The sequence below is a fragment of the Hippopotamus amphibius genome, chromosome 4, assembly GCF_030028045.1.
Source record: "Hippopotamus amphibius kiboko isolate mHipAmp2 chromosome 4, mHipAmp2.hap2, whole genome shotgun sequence".
Classification (NCBI taxonomy): Eukaryota; Metazoa; Chordata; class Mammalia; order Artiodactyla; family Hippopotamidae; genus Hippopotamus; species Hippopotamus amphibius.
The window spans coordinates 13,485,273-13,511,682 of NC_080189.1; the positions used below are offsets into that span (position 1 = coordinate 13,485,273).

A 26,410-nucleotide genomic window follows, 5' to 3' on the forward strand; every position below is an offset into this window, starting at 1 on the left:
TTTATCTGATCTTGTGCCAATACCACACTGTCTTGATTACTATAGTTTTATAGTGAGTCTTAGAATCAGGTAGTATTAGTTCTCTTCAGTATTGTGTTGGTTAATTTCGGCCTTTGCCTTTCCGTGTAAACTTTAGAATTAATTTCTCAATATTCACAAATAGCTTATTGGGATTTTCATTGAGATTGTGTAGAATCTATAGCAAATATGAAATTCATTGTTCTTAACATATTAAAATATCAATTGTGTCGACACAAATTCAGCAAGCATTGTATTAGAACTGACTAAATGCAGATATAAACTTTTTTCCTCAGCCATTTGAAAGTAAATGCAGACATGACCTCACTGCTAAATACTTGAGTACTTCCAGAGAAATACCTCCTAAGAAAAAGGATATTTTTCTACATAACCACAATATCATTACTACTAGCTTTTTAAAAACATGCGTGTCCTCAATAAGGCTGGGTTTTTGATTTTGGGTTTTGGTTTTTTTTTTTTTTTGATGTCCATCCTTTCTTGTGTTAAGCACTGTGCTATGTTGGGATGTAAAGATAAACAAGCAGAGTTCCTGCCTTTAAGAAGTCCAGTCTCCTGGGGAGACAGACATCTAAGACAATGATTGTACTGGCTGGGATGAGGGCCATAGTAGCTTTATCTGCTTTCTTTTCATTCAGTGAGTGTGTCAGCAGAAATGTTCTTCCTGTGGGATAAAGAACTATTCCCAGAGTGGTGTTCTGGAGTCCATGCTCCATTCTGTGACTTGCCACCCTGACCCTGATGGACCTTTTTTTCTGACCCAGAGGGCCTGCATCCACCTAGAAGAGAAGGATGTAACTAACAGGGTGTCATTCACTTCATCTGATTCTTTCAGTTTCTGTGCAACAAAGATTGGCTAGGCACACAAAGAAACAAGAAAGAAGCTTTGAGAACCAGGCTGAGGAATTGGGGACTTTATTCTTCAGATCAGATGTATTAAGTAAGACGTGTTTGGCCGTGAATACCAGAGACCTAATCAAGATAAGAGTTTAGTTTTCACTGAACAGTCAGGAGGTAGCAGGTCCAGGTCTGGAATGCTGGCTCAGATCCCTGGGGCATCCAAGGACCTAGACTCACGTTGGCTGTTGCTCCATCATCCCCTCCATTATATGTGGGCTGATCCCTTACCTGTGTGATTCAAGATGCTTGTCACCACATCCACATGCCAGGCAACAGGATGGAAGAAGGGATTGAATACTCCTTCCCTTTAAGGCACATTTTAGAAAGACACACCTCCCTTCTGCCTATATCCCACTGTCCAGAATTTACTCATGTAGCCATACCTATTTGCAAGAAGGTACAGAGAAACATAGTTGTCATTTGGAAGGCCAATTGCCAGGCTGAGAATAGGAGGTCCTATTCCCTAAAAGAAAGGAAGTGTGGTATGTATTAAGGGTCAACTTGCAGCCCCTAATAATACCAGTATTTCTTTTTTTAAAAAAAAGCCTTCTATAAAATTTGGTCCTTAAGATGCTCTTTAAAAATAGGTTTATTGGCCAAATAATTTTGGAAACATTTAGCATGGCATTGAACTCATAGAGATTCATAATGCACAGTAACATTAAAGGCTCTGAGAAGTTCTGCAGTAAAGGAACGTGTCTGTGTTTGTTTAACCTGAACAAAGATTGGCCAATTTTGTTTTTTGCAGAAGCCCTAGTCAACTAAGCTTTGGGAAACACTGCTTTGGGTTTGCAGTGATGCAAACAATTTTACAGCAGTTCCACTCCTAGGGATATAGTCAACAGAAGTGTGTGCATATTGTCAGTCAAAGTCAAGGTTTAATCAAAGAAACAGAGCCACTGGGAGATAAAGGCATTTATTGCAGGGATTTGATCTTGTGCAGTTGTGGGAGCTGGTTAGGCAGTCTGTGTGAGGCTGTTGTCTTTTTGTCTGATGGTGGAGCTTGAAGTCTCTTGAGAGGGCAGTTAGGGGTAAAGTTGAAAAGAAGGAGAAGAACTGGAACTCATGAGGGCCGGCAGGAACCTAGGTCAGTATGTCACTGCCTCCAGTTCTAATGATGTGGTGTCATGACCTGACAAAGGGGATGCCCTTCATCATGGAACTAAGCTCACACCTGGGGTGGGAGTCAGAGACGCTTAAGAGGATCCTGGGAAGGCGGACCCATCAGCAGCAGGCCCCCAAGTGTGATCAGCCTGCAAGATAAGCAACAACACCCGTGAGCTATGTAATGCCCCCTCACCGACCTTCCAACAGAAACAGTATGGCTACTGCTTCACTTCGCCTTCCCAGTCTCAACTGGAAACGTGCATGGAAGGGAATTCTGAGAAATGTGGATCAGCCCAGCCAAATCATGCATTACAAAGCTACCACTTTGCCAGATGTGTAGTCACCAGATGACAAGTATAGAATTGTTTACAGCAGTGCTGTTTGTAATAGCTACAAATAAGAAATAAGGTAAATGTGCATCAACAGTTAAGTAAGCTGTGTTGCATGCATAGGATGGAAATAGTAGATGAACAAATTATTGCTGGGTGCGTCGGTGTGGATGTCTTGCAAAAAAATATTGAGCAAAAGAAGACAGACACACAATAATACAAACCATGATTACATTTATATAAATTTCAAAAACAGCAGAGCTAATTTATGGTGTTAGAAGTCAGGATAATAGCCTTGAAAGAGGGTTAACAACTCGGACGGGGCAGAAGAGAGGCTTCTGTCGTGCTGATAACGTCCTGCTTCTTGATCTGGGTTCTGCTCACACAGGTATGTTCACACTGGGAAAGCTCATTGTGCTGCATAGTTCTGATTTGTGCACTTTTCTAAACTTATCCTTCAGCACAAAGTTTAGGTACGTTAAAGTTTTAACAAGTCATTGAGTACTCATGGCAGGCTGGGTTAGAGGAAAGGAACTAGGAGCAAGTTGAGTGCACGGAGTATGGAGTGGCATGGGGGCAGCAGATACTAGAAGCAGCAGGTAAGTGAGAGAACAGAGTCTCCCTGAGGATCATTACCGGCTGTCCCTCTCCTAAGCTGGCCATCTGTTGCCATCATGAAGGGTTAGGGGGACCCTGTGCACAGGAGGCTCATCAGCAGAAGCGCCCAAGTGGTATAGATCATAATGGTGTAGATTTGGGGTGGGTCCCAGCACCTTCGTAAGTTTCCTGGGTGTCCTGATGCACAGCACAGGGTGAAAGCCACTGGACCAAGGAGACAGTAGGCATGGATGCTAAGAAGAAAGACAGGAACGTGGGGGAACTCTGTGCTAGAAACCTTACCTTTCTCCCCACATTCACCCCTTGTTCACCCCACGTTTGCCCCTCGTGCAGCGTGCAGCGTGCTTTTCCTTGTCTTTAACCCTGACAAATACAACATTGATCTAGCCTTTCTGCTGTGTGAAATCGTAATTCTTTTTTTCATGCTTTTTGTTTTAGCCCATTGATTAGTTGTTCGAGTTTATGAGTCCTCTCTTGAAAATAAACTACCGGAAAGTGCCTTAGGCTGCTGAATATAGGATAGGCTGATCCCCGGTGATGTCCGCCCTATTTGGAGACTGGGTTGTGTAAACGTAGACTGGATATGCAGTACCTCTGATGCCCCGAACGATTATCTGAAAGCATTGTTGTCTGGGATTATTAATGGTATTTCTAATGTCTGGGAAATTAGGGTTTGAGGTGTTGATGAGAAGTTTGTTCCAAAGTGAAGTCTTACAAGTATCTTAGTATTTTTGTTTGGACAATTTTTGAATATGCAAGAAAACAGGGCATATTCTGTAGTGTTCACTCAAGTGTCTAGGAAACACCGGTCTTGTGAAATTCTCTGAACCCTCAACCTGATGAATGTTTGTCGTTCCTATGTTCTAAAACCCCATGTTATCCTGTCGTAGAATTCCTGCCCCCATCGCCACCCCCATCGCCGCCGCCCCCCCCCCCCCCACCCAGGACTGTAATCACTGGTCTCCTTGTTTATCTCTGTATCTACCCTTGGAATCTAATGTGTCTGAGATCAGGAACTATGTCTTATTTGACTTGTAGCTCCAACATCTGGCTCAGTAGCAACTCAGTAATTAGGGGTGAGTGAATGAGCCCTTAAATTCTACAAGCAAAGAACCAGTGTCTGGACCTTGGAGAAGAGCCTCATTTTGAGGAGAGAGGAGAAAGAGTAGAGAAGGAAGCAGAACTACATTTGAGCAGAGATGAAGGAAAAGAACCAAAATAGTATTCTATCATGGGCATCAAGAAAAAAGGGGGAGGAATTTTTGAGGAATTATCACATGCCACAAAGAGATCAATGAAAATGCGAATTAAAAAGAGTTTGGGGGTTTGTCAGTCATCCATGACCATAAAAAGGCAAGATGGAAGCAGGATCTTGAGAGGCTACAGAGAGCGTACGAGATGAGGAAGTAGGGGTAGAGAGTCAAAATATGCACTTTAGAAGTGATGCTGCAAAAGGAAGGAGATTTGGAGGTGGCCAGGCAGAATGGTGGAACCAAAGCCAGCAGCCTCACTAGGAAGAGCTGTGTTCATTTGAAGGCAGAGATCGACGGTGCCTTCAATGCCCATCTCCTGGCCCTCAGGATGACTCAGGGACTCTGCTAGCATGTGAGCAATGGAGGGATGAACCACCCAAGCATCCCGGTGGTCAAGTCAGTAGTACGTTTCCTGGGAAGCCATGTGCACTCAGCCCTGCACTAAAGCCCTTTGAATGATTTTGTCTGCTTTAAACTTGTATCCTCCCTTCCCCACAGGAAACATGGTGGAATGGTGCTTACCTCAAGATATTGACCTTGAAGGCGTTGAGTTCAAGTCTATGGCCAGTGGGTCCCATAAAATTCAGTCTGATTTCATGTAAGTACTGCTGACTGCAAGTCTTCTCTGTACCACTTCCTCTCCCCTCAGTGCTCTCCCTAGAGAATAAGGGCTCTCATCAGGGCATCTTCAGGAAGTGTGTGTAAATGCCCTGAAAATATATGCACCAGTTTGTGTCTTTATATGAGTTTTCTAGCAAGAAGTTCCCAAGCTTTCATTAGGTTCTCAATGAGTTTCATGACCCGAAAATGTTAAGAACCCCTGCCAGAAGTTCTCTCCTTTTCTAAGAAGTGATTGGGCCTTGTTTGAGGTTTGGCTTTAATAAAAGAATAGAGTTTTAGTTCTGTTTGGATTAACTTAAGACATGTATGTGCTAAAACGTGAAATTTCAGCTTTAAGTAAGGCTAGTTTGTAGTCCTGTGTAATTAAGATTCTTGTGAGCAGCGAATAGAAAGAATGCGAGGGTGATGGAGTAGCTTTCTTCTCATTGGGCTGAAACCATGACAGACACAAGTGTGAGAAAGGGGAAGGAAATAAAGTGGCAACTCTGGTCACATGTTCTAAAAATATCAGACTCAGGAAGTGAGGAGAGAATCAACATAGTTTATGCTAATAAAACAGAGGTTCGGGCCCCCCCCACACCCCAATCAGGTTAGTTGTTCTGCAGGAGAAGAGGGCTGTATCCACGGTCACGGGCCACTGAACAGCAGGCTTTGCAGAGATCAAGTCCTAGCTGCAGCTGGATGACCCTTGGCAAGTTCCACCATTTCTTTGGGCCTTGGCTGTCCCATCCATGAGGTTGAGGGGCTTGGGCTCACTGTCCCCCTGAGATTCTAAGAAAGATTTTTCTCAGGCTGAGCTTTCTCATGTAGAGCCCTGGACACAGTTATGTCTTTTGTTCGCGACTGTATCTCAACAGAAGAACACAATGTAAAACGAAATTTCTCTGATTTCATGCCATGCTGTATATTGGGTCTATTTTAGCTATTTCCGGAAGGGGTCCTTCTTTGGCCTGGCCTGCTTCGCCAACATGCCTGTGGAAAGCGAGCTGGAGCGTGGTGCCCGGATGAAGTCGGTGGGCATCCTCTCTCCATCCTACACCCTGCTGTACCGGTATATGCACTTTCTGGAGAACCAAGTTCGGTACGTGGCTTACATACAGGGACGGGGTGGGCAGCAGGGCTCTGCCAGCTGGTGTGTTGCAGTGAGTCCTCAGGGGTAAAGGTCATACATCAGAATAGCAGATGACTCGCCAAGAACATCCATGGCCACATTTCATGCCCCGGGTGGTGGTCTTTTGTGTTTCAGCCAGCGTCCTGATTCTTCATACACGAATGAAAGCTGGGGTAGATTTTGCTTTCAGTTTATATTAATATTGTCATCAATTTTGTTTAATTAATTTGCTGACATCTATGTGATCTTTGCTTACCCTAAACCACAATAATTACCTCCTTGCCCCAGGCAAATAGACTCTCACCTTTTTTTAAGCCTAATCATTTATTATTTGAGATAATTATTATCATTGGGGGTAATAGGAAGGGAATTTTTAACAGAAGTTGCAAAACTGTTTTTTTTTTTCATCATGTGAGTAACCTAATTTTATTTCAGATTTTGAGGGAGAAATCTATCCCTAAGCCTTGAAACACTGTTAAAATTTTAGCACATTTGCCTCTTTTCTGGTATGTGTGTGTGTGTATACTTTAAAAATATGTGTACATACTTGGCACCATACAATATACATGCTTTTATATCCTATACTTTTAAAGTTTATTATTATTTTAATTTTTGATATAATAATCTTTCTCGATCATCTTTGAAAGAATATGAAATTTATTGTTTGTGGGAAAAAATGTTTATTATTTAAAAATTTATGTACAAGTACAAACGAATTTTAACAATTCTTCCAAATCTTAACACTCAGTGAGATATCCATTGTCAGTATGGAATCAATATTTTTTTAAGATTTTTATCAAATAGGCTAGTCTTAAATATATTTAATTTCATTTGTACAATATCAGAGAAAAAGAGTAAGTGAAACTGAAGGAATTGTCAAACTTTAAGTGAATATTTTTTTCACAGTAAGATATATTATTTCTTGAAATATTCCTCCAAAGTTAAGAAAAAAGACTCTAAAAACATGAAGATTATGGTGTCATTCTTACTTAGAAATAACGTAATACAAAAGTGCACAGATCTTGGTATGGGTGTCATTAGTGTTTTTAGGTTGTGTTTTAGTTGTAGACAGTTATCTTATACTTCTTCCCAGAACCCCTCTCTTACTTTATTTCTCAAATTTTATATATTGTGAGATTTATTGCATTTAGTTCTGTAGTCATAATTCCGATGATTCTTAAGTCTCAGTTATATGTTTACGACCATATCCAGGGCTTAACTGTGGCTTGCTGCATTCCTGAGCTCCTGATTTATTCCTTGGTTGGTTAGATCCATCTAGCTTTTTTTTTTTTTTTTTCCCATGAAAGGATCATGTGTGCTGCTTCCTCTGAAATCTTGCATGCTTGATGGTAATGGAGTTTTACCTTTACTCTTAGCTGGGTATAAGATTCTTAAATCTTTTCTTCCTCTCAGAATGCTATGACTACTGCTCTACTGTCTTCTGATATGGGTTGTTTCAGAAAAGTCTCTTTTGTCTAGATCCCTATACATTCTTTATGTGTGAACTGTTTTTTTCTGGGATAGTTTGTCCCTTTTGATATATACATAGGACTTCTAATTTCAGGAACCTTTTCTTCTGCAGTAAAATACTCAACTTTTCCTCTGCATTTTTCCTTCTTCTTCAGGAACACCAGTTATGCATACATTTTCTCTCCCTTGTCCTCCATATTTTTCATTTTGATGATTTTTTTAATAGCTCTATGATGCTAGAGCTGTCCCATTAGTTTACTCAGTTATCCCCTATGATTGAGCAGTTAGCATCTTCCTAAGTTTTTTTTAACTGTTCCTCTACATTTTGGAGTTGTGATATATGTTTTTCTGTATTTGAAATATTTCCTCAGTTTTGTGTCTCAGAAGTAATATCGAGTTTAAAAAAAAAACATTTTTATTGGGATCTTGACACTTTAAAAAGTTATTACTCCTTTTGAAAAATTTATTTCCCAGGGAGGCAATACATTCTCGTGGTTCAAAAGCCAAAAATTATAAGGAGGTATTATATTAGAGCCCTGGCTAAATGGCAGTAACAGAGGCCCCAAAATATACTGGCTCAAATAGGACAGAAGATTCTTCCCCATGGAATGTTCTAGAAGTAGGAAGGTGGTCAGGGTGGGCGGCCTGCTGTTCCCACAATCATTCAGGGCCCACGCTGCTTCTCTCTTGTAATTCTGCCGTATCCTGAGAGTGATTTTGGTGTTTAAGGTGGTGTTCTCACCTGTTCAAGGTTGCTCACCACTATGTCTGCATTCCAGCCCACAGGGAGGAGGGAAAGACCTGGAAGTTGCTTACATCACTTCTCACATCCCACTGTCAAATCTTCGGTCACAAAGACACACCTGACAGCAAAGGACCCTGGGAAAGGTAGTCTCTAGTTAAGTGACCTTGTGACCAGTTAAAATTGGGGGGCTCCTGTTACAAACAGGAAGAAGAGAAGAATGGGTTTGGGGGAAATTTCAGAAGCCTCTGCTTCAGTTTGGTGACCTAGGTATCCGTGTGTACTCTTCCTCCCAAACATAGAGGATGTTCCTCCCACCCAGAGACATCGTGGTGTCTTGGCTGGTTAATGTTTCTAGTCTAAAGTCCAGGGTTTCTCTGTGATTTGAGGCAGTCGGGACATGGTCCTTATCCTGAAAAGCTGTGAAAGATCAGTCAAGCCCTCCACTCCCCACCTCCCAAATGCCCTATAGAAGGCAGAGTAGGAACCACAATACAAACTCCTCTTCGGAAAAGAAGAATGAGAGAGACAAGCAGTCATTAGTCTGAAACAGTAATGAAGTTCTGCCGAGCAGAGATAGCAAAGGCTCCTTGTCCTCCCAGAGCAGGCTGCTCCTGGCCACAGCCTGCTTCTGCTCACTAGGACCCCCTTGTCCATTTTCCTCCATGGCTCCTGGCTTTGCCTTCTAGGGGGTTCTTTCTCCATCTTGTGCCATAAGCACTTTTGAAGTGGGCATTGGAGAACACTGGAGAAAGCTGCATAGTTTTAGAACATGTTTCCTACTGCTGTGCGTTTGGGGGTCCAGTGATTTCTTTAATGGTTAAGAAGTCACCGGCTTATGTAGGCCAAGAACGTGACAGTACAGACGAGATCGGGCGCGTTCAGGGAGGTCTGGCCATAGACAAGAATGTGACGACACAGATTCCTCAAAAACTGAACAGGCTTCTTGGTCTGTTTGCTTCCAGTCGATTCCAGGTAAAAGTATCCACCGCCAAAGATCTCTTAGTTTTTAGGTCAGTAGATGGTAGACTAGTTACTGGTCTCTGTTCTTGGCCTACTCATCTTTCCCTCATTTTAACGGCAACTACCTTGAGACCGTGGCCTAAATCTGGGCTTTATAAATGGGCAGACTCCCATGGCTGGACAAGAATACTTAGCTGGAGAGTTTCATAAAGGCTTTGAGAGAAATTCTTATCTCTGGCTTTTTGGGGTACAGAGGAATTGGTTTTTCCAGTCCCATGGGGGTCCCAAATGTTTCAAGTCTCAACTTATATCATGGAACGCTTATGCTATATTTCTCTCCATTTCTGCTTGCAGACTCACCAAGTCTTGCTTATTTTCACCTTGCTCTTGTAGTATTGGTAAGATGAAAACTACTAAAAACTAAAAACATTAAGGAGCTATCAGTACTGCTTCTCACTGCTTCCCTTAAAGTTACAAGTTCAGATGATACAAGGCCTGTCTTCCAAGTTAATTGAAGTTCTAGCAATTTTTTTTTTGCTACAGTATAACAAGGGCTGTCAGCTTGCAGTATCGTTTTTTGTTTTTGTTTTATTTATTTATTTTTTAAAATCATCTTCCCTTACTAGCTACTAAGGCAGTGCTACAGTGTGGTTTTTGATACTGTGGTAACTCATTCCTAAGTATCATTTTCTGCTTTAGCTGGAGTCCAGGCTAACTTGCTGTAACAAAGAAACCCAAAACACAGAACCCCAAATACTTCAGACCAGCTAGAAGTACAGCTTTTCTCGCATGGCATTCCCAGAGGGAGAGAAGTAGTCCAGAGTGGTCGATGGCTTTGTTCCACTGGGTCATCCTGGAACTTTCTGTTTTGTATCCTGCCATATCCTAGAGTACTGTCCTCACCCACTTGGTGAAAGTTGATTCCCCATTCCTAGGTCCTGTTCCAGCCTGCAGGAAGGGGAAACACACAGGAATCCCAGAAATTGAACACATCACTTCTGCCCACGCTTCATTGACCAGTTCTTTTAGTTACTGGCCACACTTAGCAGCAAGACAGTGTACAAAATGGGGTCGTTAACTGGGTGGCCATGTGACCAGTTAAAATTTGGAAGGTTCTATCACTAAGGGAAGAAGAGAATGGCAGTCTCAACCACTGGCATAAAATGAAGTCTTCGCTCCGTTCCCATATCCATCCAATAATCCCAGTAATGACTGTGGATTTCCCAGGTATCTTTCCAAAGCTTGTGTTTGTGTATATACAAATACAAATGTATATTCTTATTTTCCCTCTTTTCACAGAAAAGGCGGCATGCTATACATGATGTTTGCACCTTGCCTTTTTCATTCAACCATATATCTGGAAGATCTTCTCATATTAGTACACAGAGAGCCTCTTCATTGTTTCCCACAGTCGTATACGTGCCCTGTAGAAGAGAACCGTGCTTGCTTTATCAAGTCTCTTTTTGATAGGCATTTGGTTGTTTCCAGTCTTTTGCTGTTATGATGCTGCGCTAAATACCTGTGAGCAAGTATCATTTCATACATGAGTAGCATATTTGTATATTAAATTTCCAGAAATGAAATTGGTGATTCAGAGCATATATGTATTTGTAATTTTAATAGATACTGTCAAATTTCTTTGCATAGAGATTGTACCATTTTACATGCCCAGCAATAATGCAAGAGAATGCTGTTTCCTCACAACATTACCCACACAAAAATACTTTTGGACTTTTGGTGTTCTGATGGGTAAAACACGGTACGTGAGTGTAATTTTAATTTGCATTTTTCTTAGGCGTGAGGATAAGCACCTTTATATATGTTTGAGTCATTTATATTTCCTCTTCTGTGAACTGTTCTAGCCTTTGCTGCATTATTTTTTTTAACTTTTTTTTTTTTTTTGGCTGAGTTGGGTCTTCATTGATGTGCACAGGCTTTCTCTAGTTGCAGCAAGCAGGGGCTACTCTTTGTTGCCATGTGTGGGCTTCTCATTGCAGTGGCTTCTCTTGTTGCAGAGCACAGGCTCTAGGCGTGCAGGCTTCAGTAGTTGCAGCACACGGCCTCAGTAGTGGTGGCGCACAAGCTTAGTTGCTCTGTGGCATGTGGGATTTTCCCGGACCAGGGATCAAACCCGTGTCCCCTGCACTGGCAGGCAGATTCTTACACTGTGCCACCAGGGAAGTCCTACATTATTTTTTGATCTTTGGCTTTTTCTTATTAACTTCTAGGAGTTCTTTGTATAATATGGAGATTTGTGATACTTTTTCCACTTTCTCATTTGTCTTTTAACATTACTTTTTGTCATACAGGTGTTTTTCTTCCTTGGGTTCGATAATCTTTCTGTGGCTTCTAGATTTTTGAGTCATAGCTAGAATGGTTTTCCAGCCTGGTGATTAAAGAGGGCTCAGGGTAACATGAGAGAAGGATTTGCATGAGAAGGTATGAGGAAAAGAAAGAAGCATAGTTAGTAAGCCCAGGTCTAGGCAGGGATAATACTTGACTGTAGCAATGACTTTTATGTAAACTCACTAGACTTGATTTTTTAAAACACTGAATCCATGTTTTATTTTTATTCTTACTTATGATATCCTAATGTTATTTGTTAATATTTCAACAATAACACTTGGCTTCAATATCTCCCTAGTCAGAGAATCTTTTCTGTGACTATTTCTAATTAATCAAAAGATATTAGAGAACTACTATGTAATTTTAAAGGATTAATTAGAAAAAGGAAGAGGGAATGTTATAGAATAAAAGGGACTTAAAACACATAACCACATTTTTGACCTCGCTTAGATCATGATTCAAACAACCAACTGTAAAATAACATTTTGGGGACAGTTGCTATAATTTGAAAGTGGGCTGGATATTAGTTTGTATTAAGGCATCATTATTAATTTTGTTAGGCAAGATAATGCCATGGTGGTTAAGTTATTTTTTAAATAGGCTTTATTAGTTAGAGATGTATACTGACATATTTATAGGTAAAATGTTATAAGGGATTTGTTTTGAAACATTTCAGGAAAAAGAGTGGTGGGTGGGTGGGGGGATAGGGTATAGATGTAACCATATTGATAAAATATTATTGAAACTAAGTGGTGGATAATGGGGTCTATTATTCTCTTCTTTCTACTTTTTTGTGTATGTTTGAAATTTTCCATATTGAAAAGTTTAAAATGACTAATATAAAATTAACATAGCGTTATTGCAGAAAAATGAAAAATGGGCTAAGGCAAAAGGAAAAAAACATGTTCCCACCAGCCAGACATATCTGCTGTTAGCATTTATATCCTTCTGGTCTTTATACCACGTATAAATGTGTACATACACATTAAATTTTTTTAAAAAAGAATATTGAGGTCATCAGTATCTACATTTTCTAGCTGAAAGGTATGTGAACCTTTCATTGTATCATGAATAATAGCCCTCCTCCTCATTCTGGTGGTTCCATAGCATTTCAATATATAGACGCATCACAATTTATTTAACTGTTTCACTGTTACTGGGCTTTTAGGTGGTTTCTTAATTTTCTCTGCTGTGAACGTGAGTATCCTTGTAGAATGATTGTTCACATCCATGTGCAGATCTTTAGGCCTTGATCCTAGAAATGGAATCGTTGGGTTGGAGGCTCCATACAGGGTACAGTTTGATACAAATTTCAAGTGACCCTTCAGAAAGGTGGTACTATGTTGTACTTGCACCGGCAGTCAGTGGGATGCCTGTTTTTCTGTACTTGCAAGGCCAGAAGACAGACTGGGTCAGAGCAGTCATGAGTACACAGGAGTGATGAAGTGTAAATGCTGTACAGAGGTATCCCTGATGCTTTACATCGAGTGCATTCTTGCCCGGTGTGCTCAGGGAGGCAGGGTTAGTTGCAGTGGGCATCAGCGTGGTCACATAGCTTATGCTGTATCAGTGAAGGGGCTGTGGGCTTAGGCAGCGCCCCAGTGTCTCTGGTCCTTCAGGGGAATCCTTGATCTGGCCCAGAGCCCGCGGCTTCAGATCAGCAGTACATATTGTGCCGGTTACTCACTCATTTTTACATTGTCATGTCTCTTAGGCAGTTTCCATAGATGCTTAGCCTGTATTTCTTAAACAGTGCATCCGTGTAGATAAGATCACCAGGGAGGCCTCCTCCTGAATCATCTTTGAAGCCCAGCTTATCTTTCAACACTCTCAGCCTTGTTTCAGTACCTTTGGGTTTATCTTGGTGTTACAGTTTGATAATCAGTCTTGTTTATTGCAAAATCTATATTGTGTTTAAATTCTGAGGCGTTCATAAAACGGTTGTTTAACACTTATCTGGCAACTGCCAATTTATATTTATGTCCATCTTCATATTCTCTAGACCATGTTATTGCCTTGTTCTGTTCCATCAGTCAGTGGTATCTTAGGCTGTCAGAGGAGAGGATCCTTAAACTTGCTTTTCATGTAAGAGACTCTAACTTAGTAGTGAACTTTACTTTAGAATCTTGGTTGAAGTATAGAGCTTAATGTAGTCAAACAGGTAAGACAGTTAATTGAGTAGCAAATCAACAAACAATGAACCTAGAAAATAATAGCCAAAATATAGTATTAAAAATACAATAAAATGCTTCCCACTGTTCTTTTTAAGGAAATTAGGTCCTCACAAAAACACCTTTGAACTTAATTGTCTAAGTGTTATTTTGTAGAAATCAAGCTTTTATCCCTTGACACATCCCTGAAGAGTGTCTGAAGTCGGCCACCAGAATACTCAGACACAGCTTAGCCCCCGTGGATTTCCCATCTAGCGTGTGAACGTTTGTAAGAGTGAAAGAAATGATTAAGAGCACACACCCCTGGAGTCATTTATTATTACATCACATGACTGCCTCCTTGTGCAAAATTTAAAACGAAATGTGTAGGAGCCCCCAAATCAGAGAGCTATCCCTCAGGAGTTTATTTTAGTTATCTTTTTTTGGATGTACTTGATGATTTTCTTTTTCTTTTTAAAATGTAAATTTACCTGAAGATCCCTTCCAGGGCTTGCCCTGAATCTTCCCCATTTACCCACTGTTTCCGAGCCCTCCCTGTGCACCTGGTTAGACTCTTCCCTAAGTGCTAGGGAGGAAGGAACCTCGTGTTCTGTGAGGCGCTGAAATGTGTCGCAAACTGTATGAGGCACTTTTTCTACTTCGCTCCATTTATACCTCAAAATAAGTATCACGGTGGTACTAGTATCTACGTTTTTAAGGAGGGCAAAGAAAAGCAGATTTTGAAAAGTTCTTGACCAAGATCTTGGAATGAAGAAGTGGCAGCTGTAGCCTTGACATCAGGAGCTGTAGGTCCCTCTGGAGCAGAGATGGTTGGGGAGCAGCTGGGTACCGGTTAGACTGTGCAGATCTTGAATCTGAGCAGTTTGTGTCAGCATTTAGAGGAAGCCAGCAATGACAGGTTGGGGGCATTGCCTTTCAGTCATCATTGTACCAGGGCCAGCCATAATTAGGGATGCCTCCCCTTGCTTAGTAAGGCTATATTTTAATTCTTAGTGTAATGTGCTGGAAATTATAGGGTTCTAAGGAAATTTAAATGGACTAAAAAGGTTTTAGTGCTTTTTATTTCCCCCTATATTAGTTTCCTAACGCTGCTCTAACAAAGTACCAAAAACTAGGTGACTGAGAACAACAGAAATGTATTGTCTTACAGTTCTGGAGGCTAGAAGTCTAAAATCAAGGTGTCAGCAGGCGTGGTTTCTTCCCAGGCTCTGAGAGAGAATCTGTTCGTTGCCTCTCTCCTATCTTCTGGCAATCTTTGCTGTTCCTTGCCTTGTAGATGCAGCACTCTGATCTCTGCCTTCATTTTCACATGGTGTTCTTGTGTGTGTGTGTGTGTGTGTGTCCCCAATTTCCCCTTTTTATAAAGACGCCAGTGATACTGAATTATGGCCTCATTTAAAATTCAACCCATTGTACCCTCAGTAAACATAGTGCCAAAATGGTATCCATGGTCCTCCTGCACTTGACCTGAAGGCAGGATTGGAGTTTCCATTGTACAAGTGGTCCAGGGCCTCAATGTTGCTTTCTTGGTTTGGGGTCAGTTGACAAAACTACCCACAGCCAAGTTTCTGCCACCCAAGCAGGATAGGGTGGGGGGACAAAAGAGATTCAGAGCTTTTTATTACTTGGTGCAAAAATTATAAGTCCTTCATGCCATCCAATAATTGTTTTCCGTTATTTGAGACATTGAGGGGTACACTTATTCTTTTATAACAGCAAAGCAAGAAAACGAGCATGCGCTCTAAACAAAGAGCAGCTTTTAAGCAGGGAATTTGTGGATTTCCAAGTTACCCCTTCTCTGGGAAGCATCCTTTGCTCGAGAACAATAGACATTAGTTATAGTCTGTTAATTCTTCCTGTTTCCCACAAGAAGGAGATTGTGTCCACAACACTATCAGGGGGTTTCAGAGCCCATGTTAGAGCTTTTTCTAAGGAGCTTCTGTAACACCAAAGGAGGCCTCCTAGGCAACCTCAAGAAGGGGTTCTTTTAGTTTATCCAGGATTTTGCCCTCCCCCCACCCCAAGTATTACTGCCCTTGGAGCTGGGGGGTGAGTGGCAGGGCTGCAGGCAGAGCCGTTCTCACTGTGCGTGTGTCTCGTGCAGACACCAGCTGGAGACACCGGGACATTACTCTCACCTGGCTGCGTTCTATGAGGACAAGAAGGGGGTGCTCCACGCCGGTCCGGGGAGAGGTGGCAGCCTGCCCCCTGTCTACTGGCTGCCTTCCATCCACCGGTACATGTATCCCGAGATGAAGGTAGGTCAGCCAAACTCTCAGTCCCAGACTGGGGTCTGGGGACAGTCGTTGTTGATTACTGGTTTAATGAATAAGGAAATTGTGTGTTGGGCTAATGCCCAAGGTCTGCTTTTGATAGAATAGGATCGTAACCTAAGCATTTGATTCTTTTAAAACGTAAGGCAAGTTATCGTAAACAGTATACTTCCTAATACTTCTGTAACCCATGGTACAAAGCCATATTGATAGGCCAGTTGTGGTGGACTCCTGGGGGGACCAGGTGGATCTGAGACTAGTCATGGCTTCAGGTAGTTTAAAGGCAGACATTTGAACTAAAGATGAAGAGTTTGAGCAGTTAAGATATTTCTTAGTTACGATATTTTTTATATTACTTTATTGTGTATTTTTTTCTGAAGTATTTTGTAAATACTAGAATATGTTTATTTACCATTAACAAAACACTCAGCCAAGTGTTAGGTGTTGGGAGGGTACAGAGGTCCCTCCGCCTCCTCCTTTTCCCCCTTCCCCCTCCTCCTCCCTCCTCCTTCTCCACCCTCCTCCTCCTCCTCTTCCTCCTCCTCCCCCATCACCCTCTTCCTCCTTCCCATCTCCCCTCCCATACAGGTGGTCACAAGATACTTCAGTGGGAATTTGAGGCTCCCTGGTAGAGAAATCATGCCATGAGTTTGAGACAACTCTGGGAAGGCATCTTAGAAGAGGAGTTGGTCCTTGAAGTATTTGGCTGGGGGCCAGTGAGGGATGCTACTTTCAGACTGAGGGAAGGCGTGAGCAGCAGTGGAGGCCGAGGTCCATCACTTTGTCAGCACCTTCTGTGAGTTAGACACTTTGCTGGCTATTTATCAGGATCTGTTGCAACACTCTTTAAAGTGGATTTTTATAAATCCATGTTTTACAGATAAACCGACTAAGGTTGATAAGGTCTTCTAGCTAGTAGGTGATAGAGCCAGGAGGTAAACACAGGCCTGGTACCCAGGCCAGTGCTCACTTCTTACCCCACTCCGCTGCCTTTGTGGGGATGTGGGCGTGAGAAAGCACAGGGCAAGTTCGTGGGACCCGAGAAGGCTAGTTTGACTGGGATTGAATTTCAGTGTCAGCTGGCCAGGAGAGAAAGAATTGGAAAAATAGGCTGGAATCAGATTGTAGAGAATCTTAAATACTAGACCATGGAATTTGAACCTGAATAAGTACCAGTTAGGGTCTTGCTAGAAAAACACAGACTACATCAGATATTTCAAACTAATTCAATACAGGGAATCAGTAATACAGGAATTGGAAAACCGAAGGCACAGAAAGGAGGTAACAAGATAACCTAAACACTAGAAATACAGACGGTAGCTACCACCCTATGTTAATTATCTGCTGCTGCATCACAAATTTGCCCCCAAATTAATGGTTTAAAACAGTACATGTTTTTTAAGGAACCTCCAAATTGTTTTCCATAGTGGCTGTACCAACTTACATTCCCACCAACAGTACAGGAGAGTTCCCTTTTCTCCACACCCTCTCCAACATTTGCTGTTTCCAGATTTTGTGATGATGGCCATTCTGATCGGTGTGAGGTGATACCTCATTGTGGCTTTGACCTGCATTTCTCTGATGATGAGTGATGTTGAGCATCTTTTCATGTGTTTGTTGGCCATCTGTATGTCTTCTCTGGAGAAATGTCTATTTAGGTCTTCCACCCATTTGTGGATTGGGTTATCTGCTTTTTTGGTATTAAGCTTCATGAGCTGCTTGTATATTTTGGAGGTTAATCCTTTGTCCATTGCTTCATAGGCAACTATTTTTTCCCATTCTGAGGGTTGCCTTTTAGTCTTGTTTATGGTTTCTTTCGCTGTGCAAAAGCTTTGAAGTTTCATGAGGTCCCATTTGTTTATTCTTGATTTTATTTCCATGATTCTAGGAGGTGGGTCAAAAAGGATGTTGCTTTGATGGATGTCATAGAGTGTTCTGCCTATGTTTTCCTCTAGGAGTTTTATAGTGTCTGGCCTTACATGTAGGTCTTTAATCCATTTGGAGTTTCTTTTTGTGTATGGTGTTAGGAAGTGTTCTAATTTCATTCTTTTACATGTTGCTGTCCAATTTTCCCAGCACCACTTATTGAAGAAGATGTGGCATATATATACAATGGAATATTACTCAGCTATAAAAAGGGATGAGATGGAGCTATATGTAATGAGGTGGATAGACCTACAGTCTGTCATACAGAGTGAAGTAAGTCAGAAAGAGAAAGACAAATATTGTATGCTAACTCACATATATGGAATCTAAAAATGGTACAAGAACAAGGACGCAGATGCAGAGAATGGACTGGAGAACTCGAGGTTTGGAAGGGGGCAGGGGGTGAAGGGGAAGCTGAGACGAAGCAAGAGAGTAGCACAGACATATATATACTACCAACTGTAAAATAGATAGCCAGTGGGAAGTTGTTGTATAATAAAAGGAGTCCAACTCGAGGATGGAAGATGCTTTAGAGGACTGGGACGGGGAGGGTGGGGGGGACTCGAGGGAGGGTGGGGGGGGGAGTCAAGGGAGGGAGGGAATACGGGGATATGTGTATAAAAACAGATGATTGAACTTGGTGTACCCCCAAAAAAATAAATAAATAATAAAAAAATCGAACAGTAAAAAAAAAAAAAAACAGTACATGTTATCTCCCGGTTTCTGTGAGTCAGGGACCCAGGCATGGCTTAGCTGGGTCCTCTGCTTCTTGGTCTCTCATGAGATTGCAGTCAAGCTATTGGCCAGGGTTGAGGTCTTATCTGAAGGCTTGTCTGGGGAAATAGCCACTTCTGATCTCATGTGGTTGTGGGGAGGATTGAGTTCCTTGAGGGCTGTTGGACTGAGCACCTTGCTGTTTGTTGCCCCCAGGGGGTCTCTAACATGATGGCTTGCTTCGTCAAAGTCAACAGGTGAAAAAAGTCTGCTAGCAAGATGGAAGTCATAATCCTTTGTACTTAACTGTGGAAGTCACAGCCCCGCATGTTGCCATATTCTTGTGGTTAAAAGCAAGTTACTCAAGAGGAAGAGGGGATTGCATAAGGCCGTAAATACCAGTAGGTGGGGGGTCACTGGGAGTTTAGAGGCTGCCTGCCTGCCGTGTGCTCCTGGGCCTGGAGCAACAAAGAGGGAAAAGTGACATTATCAAAACTGCCGGAGCTTGGAGGAGGGGCCCTGCGCAGCTGGTGCTCAGACCACTTAGGGAGGCGCGACGCACCTGGTGATGCTGGGCCCACCGAGGGGGCCGTGCTTCGCGAGAGCCAGGGCTGCTAAGAAAAGCTGGAGGCTAGGATCGGAGGTGTCCTCTGCTGCTGGAAAGATTCCAGCAGGAGCTAGACCCTGAAGCTAGAAGCTTCCTCCTGCCCTGCAGTCTCTAGCCATCGCCTCCCATTGGAAGAACCTAAAGGTAGCCGACTGGCATCAGCGTGCAGGGAACATAGTTTGAAGATTTCCATGGCATACGCTCAGAGGCAATCATTAAGAAACTGTCAGAGGGTCATTAGGACGATTCTGGGCCTGTATTGATCAAAACCTATTTTCTTTCTCCTCACTCCTGACTCTGACCCCTTTTTTTTCCTTCTGAGTCAAATTGCTGCTGGGCTGTCTCCAGACCCACAGAGAGGTGACCAGCATCTGATTTGGGTGTCCCTAGAGTCCTCTCCCCAAGAGGCCAAGAAGGAGGACCAAAGGGAGAAAAAGTGAAAATTGCCTTCTGTCTTTTGCCTTATTGAGGGCAGCTCATTAACAGACACATTAAACCCTAGGAGATTTAGGGAAAAGGGTACCTTAATAGGTTGCAGATAGAAATGTGAACTGTCTTTAAAAAAAAAAAGAAAAGAATTAAAATTAAAAATTAAAATTTGTGCTTATTAAAATTAAAAATAACATGCACCCTTTGATCCAGCAGTTGCACTCCTTAGGGTCTGTCCTCCGTCTATAAACCACCAGTGTCATTGATGTCTGTATAAGCATGTTTAATGCAACATTGCTCAGGGTGGTAGACAATTAGAATGCTCAGTATATTGTACAGCCATTACGAATAATGAATCAGAGTATAAGTAGCTGACATGGATGCTCTACCAGGAAGTTTTTTGTTTTTTTATTGAAGTATAGTTGATTTACAATGTTGCGTTAGTTTCAGGAGTACAACAAAGTGATTCAGTTATAAATATATGTGTATCTGTTCTTTTTCATATTCTTTCCTTTATAAGTTATTACAAAATATCAAGTATAGTTCCCTGTGCTATATAGTAGGTCCTTGTTGCCTATTTTATATATAGTAGTGTGTATGTATTAATCTCAAATTCCTAATTTATCCACGCCCCCCCGCTTCCCCTTTGGTAACCATAAGTTTATTTTCTATATCTTTGGGTCTATTTCTATTTTGTATGTAAGTTCATTTGTATCTTTTTTTTAGATTCCACATATAAGTGATATCATATGATATTTGTCTTTCTCTGGCTTATTTCACTTAGTATGATAATCTCTAGGTCCATCCATGTTGCTGCAAATGGCATTATTTCATTCTTTTTTATGGCTGAGTACTACTCCATTGTGTATAGGTACCACATCTTCTTTATTCGTTCATCTGTCGATGGACATTTAGGTTGCTTCCATGTCTTGGGTATTGTAAATAGTGCTGCAGTGAACCCAGGAAATATTTTTGTGTGAGAATATAAGTGTAGAAAAGTGTATATAATGTGATCACACTTTTGTAAAATAATCACTGCCTTGGGTATGTACAGAGATGTAGGTATATCCACATACATACATGAACATGGGAAAAATGGATGGGTGGAATCTAGGTTATTAACACATATATTACCTGGGGATGAGGTGGATATGGAGAGACAATGCTATATGTATAAAAAAGGAAAGGGCCAGGGGAAAAAAATGCCAGCACTGAAAACATGGTATATATGATATCCTGTTGGTCATTCATGGACTATCACATACATGTACCTATAAAGAAATTATGTAATCTTTCCCTTGAAATATAACATTTGCAGCAACTTGTTGAAAAACTTTAAGTATATAGTTTGATGAATTTTTTAAAAAGTGAACACATATATGAAGAAAATTTTTAAATAAGCTTATAAAATAGAGGTCAGATTTAAGACTGTTACAGAGGAAAAATAAAAAACCTGGAAAGTGATAGGAAGGCAGGACCACAGTCTCTCTGAGAGGCCCAACGACAGCTGGTAAACGCTCCCCCAGGGAAATGGGAAAGTGGGAGAGACACAGATGGGGACACTGCACCCCAGAAGCAGGTGGATTTCCCAGGGGAATAGAGGTGAAAGGTGAGGGACGAAGCGTGAACCCGAGGGGCCTGCCAGCAATGGTTAGGGAGTGAGAGGAGGATAGGGTACCTGGAGTGAAATGTTGGAGGGAAAACATAAAGGTAAGAACTGTGCAAGTCAAGAACAGAAGCTGTAAGGTCAAGAGAAGGGAAATGGATTGAAGTGAAAGCAGGAGAAATGTCGGTTGCACCGTGCGGTTGGACAGGTGGAGTATCAGGGTGCAGCCTCTAGGGCCACATCTCTCAGAAGAGGGGAGGTCCCCTCGCTGGGCTGCTCTCTGCACTGCCCTGGCACAGGCCCCTGCCCAGCACCCCAGCTACTTGCGGTTCCCAGGAGTTAGCTTGTTCTTGTACCCCTGGGCCTTTGCACGCCCTCTTGCAGCCCCCTGCCCCTCCCCCATCGCAGTTCTTAGGCTGGAGTTTAAGGGCTTGTGGACCTGCTTCTCCCACTAGCCTGAAACTGTATGAGGGCAGGGCCTGGCCTTTTGTTCATTCTGGGAACTAGACTACTTAGCACAAGGGCTTGGCACGAAGTGAGCACGTGGGAAATATTTCTTGCAAGAAGGCACATGTGTCCATGAATGAATGAATAAATAAGTACAATAAGAATTAAGGATCAATCATTTATGCTAGGATTCTAGGGCCCAGGACACACTTGGACAAAACCCCGCCAGGCCTTCATGCAGTAGAAGCACACATTTGCCGCCCGAAGATCAGCACAGTGGGGGCTGAGAAGAACGCCGAGGGGCTTTGGCTCCGTCCTGTCTGGCTGACGGGTGGAAGCTGGAGGGGGCTGAGGTGGAACAGTCAGGAGAAGGGAGGGAACCAGAGGACGCGAGGCTTTCATGAGAGATTGTGATTGGAGGGAGGGACCAGACGTGGTCTCGCGCTGCCTCCTCCCGTAGGAGTAGGCCGAGGGCAGGTGGGGCCTCTAGGCGGGCATGGGGCAGGGGATGGCTCTGGTGCACAGAAGATGCCCTGGGAAGGGAAGCCCTCTGCCCGGTGGTCCAGAGAGTGTGGGCTGGCACCGTGCTGCAGCTTCCCTGGTGCTCAGGTGGCAGGTGCCCCAGAGGGCTTCCAGGTGTCACCATTTCTCAAATGGCCCCTCTAGTCATATGAGGGATGTGACTGTGGTCTCCCCATTCTGGTTCTGGAAAGTGAACCAGAAGCACTGGCTGGCTTTCCCAAGGCTTCCCTGTTGGTAAAGGGCAGAGCAGGACTGGCCTCCAGCTTTCCCTGCATCAGAGCTCGAGCTTTTGATCCCCAGGATATGCCTGGGCTGTGGGCTTCTCGCGTGCAGCACCGAGAGGAGGCAGGGGTGGAGTTAGGTGCAGGGGGTCGTTGTGTCAGGGAGCCCTGTGGGGTAACCTGTAACCTGTGCCCACATGTTGCCTCGCATGGGAGCCGGGTCCCCGCACACTTGGGGTCTCACCTGGGACTGTGGGCTTTTCGTTTTCTTCCTTCTGGTGCTCAGTCATGTTGGAAGCTGAACGTTCTCACTGAGGTGTCCATCACCTCGGAGAGACTCTCGAAAGTTATGTCCAGCTTCACTTCCTCTGCACCTCTTCCCCCAGGTAAAGAAGTTAGTTCCTGATCCCTAAACTCATGCTTCAGTGTCTCAGGGGAACTGCTGAAGGATAGACCTCTAGTTTAAAGATAAGACTTTCAAAGTGGAAAAATACCATTTTACATGGAAGTAACCATCCCTCATTGTATTTGTTTGATTGTACCTAGGATTTTTTGGGGGGTGGGGGTGGGGGAGGGGTGGTTAGCACACCACGTATTGAATATTTTTTGCAATATTTCTAACAAGCTATCACTCCCCCCGCTCCACCCCCTTTACATTTTTTCAGATCACACATCCAGCTGGCTGCATGTCTCAGTTCATTAAGTTCTTTGGCGAACAGATCCTCATCCTTTGGAAATTTGCCTTACTTCGAAAGCGCATTTTGATATTTTCTCCCCCTCCAGTGGGTGTCGTATGCTATAGAGGTAACTAGAAGCCAAGGTCAGGGACTCTTCCCAAGTTCTCTGCAGCAGAAACTGTCCCCGCCTTTCCACTGTTGACCAAGGTCCGGAGGGACTGAGCCCATGTCAGGGGCTCCCGGGGTTTAAGCGTGGCAGTGACATGGCTGGATTAGTATTGTAGGATGTGGCCTCTGGCAGTAGAGAAGATGGCTCGGGTGACAAATCAGTCGTCTGGGGAGAGAGAAGCATCTGGATTAAAGCAGAGAGGGTGGATGCTTGATATATTTAAGAGAGAAAGCTGACAGAGTCTGGTGTCTGATTGAGTTGTAAGTTTCTGATGTGTGCGAGGTAACAGAGGAAGACTCTAGGATGACAAGGACGGTGGGGCCACCAGGTGGGGGACCGAGGAGGAGCAGGTGGGGGGTGATGTGACAGAGTTACCATGGACACAATGAGTAGGTGCTGCTCTGAGGCCCTCTCGAGCTGTACTCTGGGCGGCTGTTCTCTGGTATAGTTGGGTCAGGACCTTAGGGGTCAGGCTGGGCTGGAGAGACCGAGCTGAGGGTGGCACAGAGGTTGAGCTGATAGCTGGGGGGGGGGGGGGGGGAAGGGGTCGTCACTTGGGGAGAGTGTGAGCGAGGAGGGACGTGCCGGTGGGTAAGATGCAGGGGGGTGCAGGCGGCAAGAGCTCTGAGAAGGGGGAAGGTCACCAGCACCAAATCCTAAGCAAGACCTCTTGAGATGAAGACTGAAACGTGTCCCTTGGGTCTGAGCACCTTGGTGGCGCTGATTGGAAGGTGGCCGCCAGGCTGGGAGGGAGGGAGGGGCCGGCGCGGCCTGGGCGTCCTCACCTCCGCTGTCCCCGCAGTGTACTGCTGCTGCTGCCTGGCCAACGTCTCCCTGCCTGGCATCGGGGGCACCGTTCCCGAGTCCAAGCCTTTCTTCTACGTGAATGTAGCCGACATCGAGAGCCTGGAGGTAGAGGTGTCCTATGTGGCCTGTGAGTACGGGGCCCTCCCCATCCTACCCTCGCCTCCCTGCCCCAGCCGCCGGGGGCCCCGGTTTCCTGGTGGAGTCAGGCAGGTTCCCTGCAGGGCCACACTCTGGGGTCCTGGCTCCTAAACTCCGGCTCCCGCAGGCACCACAGAGAAGATATTCGAGGAGAAGCGGGAGCTGTACGACGTCTACGTGGACAACCAGAACGTGAGGACGCACCACGACCGCCTGCAGCCGCTGCTGAAGATCAACAGTGCCGACCGGGAGAAGTTCCGGCGGCTCAACGAGCAGAGGTGGAGCCGGGGGCTGTGGTGCTGCCCGTGTCGGGGCAGCTGGGGGACTCCCGGCCGGCTGCCCCTTTCTCCGGGGCACATTTCTGCCCCATCTGCTGGGAGCCGGAGTTGAGAAAGCTCCCAGCATGTGCTGCCTTGATGGGTACCCCACCCTGTGTGGGGTGACTCCTGTCTGGTGGCCTCTGGAATCTGTGAAGCCCGAGGAAGCATGTTGGTGTCAATGGTGAAAGAGTCTCATCGCCTCATCCCTGTTTTGTGACAATTAGGGACGGTTGTCACTCGCCTGGGATTACACAGGGGCAGAACCAGCCCTGGACTCCACGCCCTGTTTGTTCCTTTCCTGCCCCTTCTCTTCCTGCCTTTGGATGGGGTTGGGGGGCGGGGGGGTGTTGCTCTGGGTCAGCCTCCTTCCTGGGAGGCGGTGGCCCAGGCAGATGCCTGACGGGTGCCCTAGCCCATGGCTGGGGTCCTTGTAGCGGCACCAGGGACTGATGGCCGTCTCCTTCCCGACAGGCAGATGCTGTTGTATTCCCAGGAAGTGGAAGAAGATTATAACCCTTGTGAAGAGGACCTCTTTGTGCTGTAAGTCAGTCTAGGCAGAGATCTCCCTGTGGGTCCCTCGGCACTAAGGGCTTTAGCCTGGATCCCTCCCGTGTTACCCGCTGCAGTCCGAGGATGCCCTTTATTGCTGCCAAGGGCACTGAGAGCTGGGCTCCACACAGAGTCAGCCTGAACCCCAAAACACTGTAAGGGGGACCCAGAGGAGTTAAACAGCAGGAGAAGGTTACTAAGAGAAAATGGGAGTCCCAGCAATTGTCTTTCTGTTGGGCATTTACATCCAGATGTCTGCTGCATAGGAGCTCTGTCCCTCAGGATATGGGGACTTCTCATCCGTTGCTTCCTTTAAATAGAGCAGTTCCTTGTACTGAGCATTATGGGATAATCAGAAACTTAACTCTTCAGTCGAATGAAATGTCTTTCCCCTAGAGCTGTTGGTGGTCAGGGTGGGAGCCATGGCCCTTATACCTTACAGCACCAATTTCATTCATAAGCAGCTGTGTGAAATAGTGCTTGGTGATAAGAACAGACTTGTAATTGAACCAGAAACAATTCTCCCAGCTTCCTGCTTGGTCTTCTACCCATGTCCTGGGATAGGGAATAGCACTTGCAGTTAGAACTGTTTCTGGCTTTGATATTGGCTTGATAATTCAACAAAGGTGCAGTCCTTTGATTCTAATAAAGTGTACTTTCTAATGCTTCCATGCCGTTTAGCTATAAAAGTATCTCAGAACTGAGCAGAGAACCAGCAGTCTTATCAAGGCTTGACACAGTCTATTGAATTTGAAATTCCTGAGTGCCCAGAGCTGCTTGGCACTAGGAACCTTGCCTATGGAAGACAGCTGAAAAGTCTAGACAGTTAATGCCTTTTCTGAACACAGTTCATATATTCATATAGTACTGTAAGGTGGTGACATTCAAATCCTGCTCTGCGCATAATTAAAACAAAAAGCCTTCAAAGGACCACAGCTGTGCACAGATGATGGTGAGCTATGGTGACACCGGTACCTCCAGCCCAGCTCCCCTTCCTCCTTCACTGCCCCCTCCAGCCTGGCTGGCTTCAGACTCCCCCACGCCTGCCTCGCGCCTCTGAGCTCCGCCTCTTCTGTGTGGGTAGTTCAGGGGCTGCAGAGCCATCTCAGCCCTCCTCCGTGTCTGGGAGGCTCACCTCCTGCGCCGGCTCCAGGGACCCAGCCAGGGCTTTGAAGGTGAATTTGTTTCTCGCATTAGGTCTGGACCTCAGAATTGCATCATCAGTTTTTTTGGTTTTGTTTTTTATCTTCCTCTTTCCTTTATGACTAACCAGCAAGAGAGGAACCCAGTTTATGGGGGCCTCTCCCGGCAGCTGTATTTAAACCTCTAGTAACCTCT

General features: G+C 44.2%; 1 protein-coding gene across 1 annotated transcript in view; it reads left to right on the plus strand.

The window, feature by feature from the left end:
• Positions 1-26,410, plus strand: part of DENND11 (DENN domain containing 11) — a 47,646-nt gene that overhangs the window by 15,288 nt on the left and 5,948 nt on the right. The window contains exons 2-8 of the mRNA XM_057730600.1: positions 4,742-4,841; positions 5,787-5,945; positions 15,772-15,925; positions 23,078-23,216; positions 24,061-24,192; positions 24,331-24,481; positions 24,995-25,063. Of these exons, the coding sequence (XP_057586583.1) occupies positions 4,742-4,841; positions 5,787-5,945; positions 15,772-15,925; positions 23,078-23,216; positions 24,061-24,192; positions 24,331-24,481; positions 24,995-25,063 (904 nt within the window). The remainder of the gene's footprint in view (positions 1-4,741; positions 4,842-5,786; positions 5,946-15,771; positions 15,926-23,077; positions 23,217-24,060; positions 24,193-24,330; positions 24,482-24,994; positions 25,064-26,410) is intronic.